Genomic DNA, 6,000 nt, shown 5'->3' with positions numbered 1-6,000 from the left:
CGGTCGCTCGCCGGTTACTGTGGATGCTCTGAGGCCTCAAACAACCCCATATCGCAATGAAAAAATGATTATGAATACATAAGAAATAATACATCATCGAAACTATTTAATGCATACTACCTGAAAAAGAATAAAGTATTTCCCTTAATTATCGATTAAATATTATTGAATCACAATAAAGATATAAGTTGCCTTTTGACTGTAATATAAGCATTTTGTATTTTATCATTTAGTAATTGTCACATTTGATTTCTAATATACAATATTTTAACCAATTCTGAATTGGAAACTAGTATATAGTGTGACGATGTTATCAATGATTGATTTAAATACGTTAACATTACATGTTTCATCGTGTATTTCGTTTCCTCTTAATTTATTAAAGTTGGACTAAAAATCCAATTTAATATGAGTGCGACACGTCACGATGTGTAGGCGCAACAAACACAGTGAGGTGTAGAGAGAGAGAGTCAACCAGCTTCTCCGCCGTTTGGAGAGAGAAACTTGTCCCTGTTCCTTTTTCTGGTATTGTTATTCTATTCATTTTGGCATTGGTTTATTCAATTGCTTACTCATCCTCAACTTTCGATTATGTTGATTACACTATTACTACTTTTTCCACTAACTCTCTCTCATTTCTTCCCCAAATGGCCTGCCCTATCACCGCCACCGCCACCGCCAATTCCAATTCCAAACAAACTCTAATTTCTCAATCGGAGATCCAATCGGAGTTCTCGCACCACGACCCTACCATCGCCCGCGTCAACAACGGCAGCTTCGGCTGCTGCCCCGCCTCCATCATCGCCGCCCAGCACCGCCACCAGCTCCTCTTCCTCCGCCAGCCCGATCATTTCTACTACAACACTCTCAAGCCTTCCATCCTCCAAACGCGCCTCCTCATCCAGAACCTCATCAACGCCGATCACGTCGACGAAGTCTCCATCGTCGACAACGCCACCACCGCCGCCGCCATCGTCCTCCAGCACACCGCTAGGGCTTTCACCTCCTCCGCCTTCCAGCCCGGCGACGCCGTCATCCTCCTCCACTACGCCTACGGCGCCGTTAAGAAATCCGTCCACGCCTACATTTCCCGCACCGGCGGCCACGTCATCGAGGTCCACCTCCCTTTCCCTGTTAAATCTAGCTCCGAAATTGTTTCTGAATTCGAAAAGGCGCTTCGATTGGGGAAAGCCAATGGTAGGAAGATTAGGTTGGCTATTATTGATCACATTACATCGATGCCTTGTGTTATCATACCTATCATAGAGCTAGTTAAAATGTGTAGAGATGAAGGTGTTGATAGGATATTTGTCGATGGCGCCCACGCGATTGGGAACGTTGAGATAGATGTCAAAAGCATCGGTGCTGACTTTTACACTAGTAATATGCACAAGTGGTTGTTTTGCCCTCCCTCGGCCGCCTTCTTGTACTGCAAAATGTCCGATGAATTGTCGGACTTGCACCACCCTGTTGTCTCCCATGAGTATGGCAATGGTTTAGCAATGGAGAGTTCGTGGACTGGGACAAGAGATAACAGTGCTCAGCTCGTCTTGCCGGAGGTGATGGAGTTTCTTAATAGGTTCGAGGGCGGGCTTCAGGGGATAATGACGAGGAATCATGAGAATGTGGTAGAGATGGCAAAGATGTTGGTCGAGGCATGGGGGACAGAGTTGGGGGCACCCCCAGAGTTATGCTCTAGTATGGCTATGGTGGGGATGCCGGCTTGCTTGGGAATTAAGAGTGGTGCAGATGGATTGAGGTTGAGGAAGCACTTGAGAGAGTGTTTTAAGGTTGAGGTGCCCATTTACTATAGGGAACCGTTGGAGGGAGAGGTTGACCCAGTAACAGGGTATGCAAGGATTTCTCACCAGGTTTACAATGTAGCTGGGGATTATTATAGACTTAGGGATGCAGTGAATACATTAGTCAAAGAAGGGCTTACGTGTGCACTTCTTCTCAAATGAGAAGGTATCCCTTTTTTTCTTGTGCTTTCTGTTATCCAGCTTTCAAGATTTCTAGAATGCTAAGAATAAAACATTTCTTCTTTTGCTTGATACTTACTTCCCTCGGTGCACTCCTCTGTCTTTTTGTATTATGGTTGCAGTTACTGTGCTACACTAGATTAGATAATATTATTGAAACTGCTGGTATCTTGCATTGACAACATAATGCTCCGCAAACTAACCTTTATTATCTAACTCGTTCTTTCTTTTCAATATGCGCCATTAACCAAACTATGAATATTGGAGTATGATCACCTCGTATGAGAAAATATAGTTTCCCTGTTTGGTTATTGTATTAAAATTTACTCTACTGTTTGGGGACTTGAACTAGTTTCCATAATTCCAAAATCATCAATTTTTGTCATCTTGATATCATTGTTAATACAACATGTCAAATAGCTCCAGATTTTAGAAGCTCTATCTGCTAATTGAACAGCCTTTTGTCCATGATATTTTTCTTTGGTATCACTGCGAATGAAGACATTTGGAACCACATTTGACAGGCCAATGTATAGAAAAGGGATGCTATATCATTATGTCATAATATTGTACTATGTGTCTCACATTGTAGTAGGTCTAGTTTACCTGAAATACAATCTTGCATAAAGTTAAAAAAAAAAAAATTACTTCCCATCCTTGAATTCCTAAAATTGGTGGTTGCAATTTATGGCATCATGCATTTATTCCGTATGACTTGGGCAAAAATGGCATAGAAGCAATTAGTTGCTTATTGATTTGTTCATTGATTTGTTAATACGGAACATGTATTTTTTATAGCTAGTTGCTTATGTTGTGCATTATATTAAATATAGATGGTAACCAGATATCCTTGGAAACATGTAGTTATTTTTATTTATTTATTTGGGATAATATTGGTAAACATAGATCGCATATTTGCCTATTTTGTTGATGCAAGTCCGTTATCAGTTATTATGATGAAAGAATATTTATCTATGATCGATTCTAATGAAAGCACTTATGGTGGATCTTTAGCACGTTATTATGTTTATTTACAAGCTCAGTGTGATCCGAATTTGATAAGAAAATAGCTACTACTTGCATTAGACATGCATCTAAGGCCATGTTTGTTCATAAAATTCCGTCCCTAGATGAGTTATCACCCCTACCAAACATGTCATTAGCATATTAGTAAACTGAGAATTATAGTATTATACTAGTTATGATTGAAAAGGAAGTGTCGAGCATGCCTGAACAAGCAAATAACCACCTTAAGTGGAACTTTTATATATGGCAGCTAGCAGGGAATAAGATGAAGTTGATGAGCATGAATAGCAACTGTGCGTTCCTCATGAGCTGAGAATAGTGATATGATTGGCCATTTCGAACTAGAGGAGCAAGGAAATGATCATTTCCCTACAGCTTCTGTGAAAAAATAATGTAGTCTTTCATGATCATTATTTTGTGAGGAATGTTGTAAGCAGTTTGATTTTATTTGACAGCTTCACATTGTATTGGTAACACTCTTTCATAATTTTATCACTGCCTTTGATATTTAGACTTGTTATTACCGTATTCATAAGACATTTTTTTGGTCTTATTGTATACGGCTGAGTTAATATTGTGGGTTTTCGCCTTACATGTAGTACTCTGTATATACTAGTAATATCGTCTTTTTTAGATTAGAGCATCCACAATAAGAATAGGTCAGCCACTCTCTCTTCCTGTCACGTCAGCAGCACTAAGAATCCACCTGCCACGTCAGCATTTACTCAAATAGGCCAGCCGCAATAAAAATAATTCAAAACTACTACATTTTACAGAATTAAATTTACGATTAAATTACGGAATTAAATTTACGAGACATATACGGGAAAATTCATTAATTGCATTAAAAAAAAGTACATTCATTAAAAAAAATTACATAATAAAGAAAAAAAAAACTATCGCCGTGCAGTCTTCCGTACCCACAACTCTTCAATTATATCGTTTTGGAGTTGAATATGAGCATCCACTTGGCGCATGTCGGCATATTCCTGGAGGCGGCCGACTTCATCGTGAGGTACCCCATGTCGTACGCTAGGGGTGGCCGTTCCGTGGCGCGGACCGGCTTCATCGTCATTGGTCCAACTAGTCAGTTGTATGCTTTCGTCTTCGACGATCATGTTGTGCATGATAATGTAGGCGTACATTATATCAGCAACGCATTTGACATCCCACAAACGCGTTGGACCCTTAATTGCCACCCATCGAGACTGGAGCACACCAAATGCGCGCTCCACGTCCTTGCGCGCCGACTCCTGCCGTTCCACAAAGTAGGCCTTCTTGTCATCCGCCGCGTGCCTGATCGTCTTCACAAAGACAGGCCACCTAGGGTATATCTCATCCGCCAAGTAGTAGCTCATATCATGTTGGTTGCCGTTGGCCACAAATGAGACGGCTGGACCGATGCTCTGACACTTCTCGTTAAAGAGGGGCGACGAGTTGAGGACGTTGAGGTCGTTGTTCGACCCGGTTACCCCAAAATACGCATGCCGGATCCACAGCCGGTAATCAGCTACGGCCTCGAGGATCATCGTGGGATTCTTTCCCTTGTAGTCGATCGTGTAGGCCCCTTTCCAGGCAATTGGACAGTACTTCCACTCCCAATGCATACAATCAATGCTGCCTAACATCCCGGGGAACCCATGCTGCTCCTCGTGCATCCGCATCGATTCTGACAATCTTGGGGGTAGGGCTTCGAAGGTACTTGTTCACCGAAAATTTGAATCACGCCCTGACGAGAAAAACTTCAGACATTCCAGAGAAGTCGTCTCACCGATGTGGAGGTACTCATCCCACATGTCTACCGCGCCTCCGTACGCCAACTGCCTGATTGTCGTCGTGCACTTTTGGATAGGGGTGTGGCCGGGTCTGCCAGCCGCATCGCGCCTGAAGCGGAAATAAAGATATCGACGCTCTAAAGCGTCAACGATACGCATAAACAACTCCATGCGCATTCTAAAACGCCGCTTGAACATGGTTGCTGGAAACCGCGGGTCCGGAGCGAAGTAGTCGTCATATAGCCGCTGATGTGCAGCTACGTGATCCCGATCAATCACTGCTCGGCGGTGGACTACCGGTGGAGGGCGAGGTACCGCCTGCTGTTCGACCCTTCGCATGTACCGCTCTAGCTCGCGGTTCATGTAGGCCTCCATAGCCTCGTTCATCCTCCGTTCGTACTCCTCGGTATCCCCACCACTACCACCACTACCACCACCGCTACCACCCGCGTTACTCATCGCTCGATGTTGCTCTTGTACATAAATTTAGAGAGAGAAAAAACTCGTTAAAACAAGTGGTGCAAATGAAAATGAAAATGAAATCGCGTATATATAGGTTTTCAAAAAAAAAGTTCTAAAAAAAACTTAAAATTGGCGCTGGTCGATCGGCACGCCACAATGGCGGCCAGCGCCCTCAAATCGGCTAGCCCACGTCGATTTTTTCGCCGATTCGGCGCTGGCCGATTGCAATAGTTCGGCTAGCCGCTATTGTGGATGCTCTTATTAGATATTTAAGTCGTTGTTTTGAGATAATTTAGTTTATATACTGAACTTAAAAAGATATTGCAATATAATATGAATAAACCTGTGTTTTTTTGTTTAGATGGGTCTCAAATCGTCATAGGAATCTCATATCTAGAGACGTGATTGATGCCAATTAAGTGTTCTTTTTTTGGTCAACATAAAAATGGACGTTTGTTATTAATATAATTAAATTAAGTTTTTAATTGTTATTTTATCATACAATTAATGTGTCATCGCTTTGTTTAGTACTCAATATATTAGTACTTGTTGCGAATCGAGTAGGGTGATGCGTTGTTTTACGAGTCAAGATCCCCTGATGATTTAAATATTCTTATATTCATGTATAATACGTTATATGTAAAAATTTAATAAAACTATGTAAACTTCAACTTTTTAAAAAATTAAATGTTTGTTAGCTTACTTTTATTTTTGTTAAATAAATCCAGCATACTTTTGAATTTAAATTACGTATA

General features: G+C 41.5%; 1 protein-coding gene across 1 annotated transcript; it reads left to right on the top strand.

The window, feature by feature from the left end:
- The first annotated feature begins 494 nt into the window (after positions 1-494).
- LOC125185700 (probable L-cysteine desulfhydrase, chloroplastic) lies at positions 495-3,519 on the top strand. The gene is made up of 2 exons (XM_048082278.1): positions 495-1,968; positions 3,259-3,519. Exon 1 carries the CDS (start codon positions 648-650, stop codon positions 1,962-1,964), a length of 1,317 nt encoding a protein of 438 aa, XP_047938235.1. The 5' UTR covers positions 495-647; the 3' UTR covers positions 1,965-1,968; positions 3,259-3,519.
- Positions 3,520-6,000: the final 2,481 nt, after the last annotated feature.

The sequence above is a fragment of the Salvia hispanica genome, chromosome 4, assembly GCF_023119035.1.
Source record: "Salvia hispanica cultivar TCC Black 2014 chromosome 4, UniMelb_Shisp_WGS_1.0, whole genome shotgun sequence".
Taxonomy (NCBI): Eukaryota; Viridiplantae; Streptophyta; class Magnoliopsida; order Lamiales; family Lamiaceae; genus Salvia; species Salvia hispanica.
Note: the sequence above shows the minus strand (reverse complement) of the source record. Positions and strands in the feature narration are given on the sequence as shown.

What these genes read in the sequence shown, in the direction of transcription:
- LOC125185700 (XM_048082278.1), top strand. Translation starts at nt 648, where the DNA reads ATGGCCTGCCCTATCACCGCCACCGCCACCGCCAATTCCAATTCCAAA.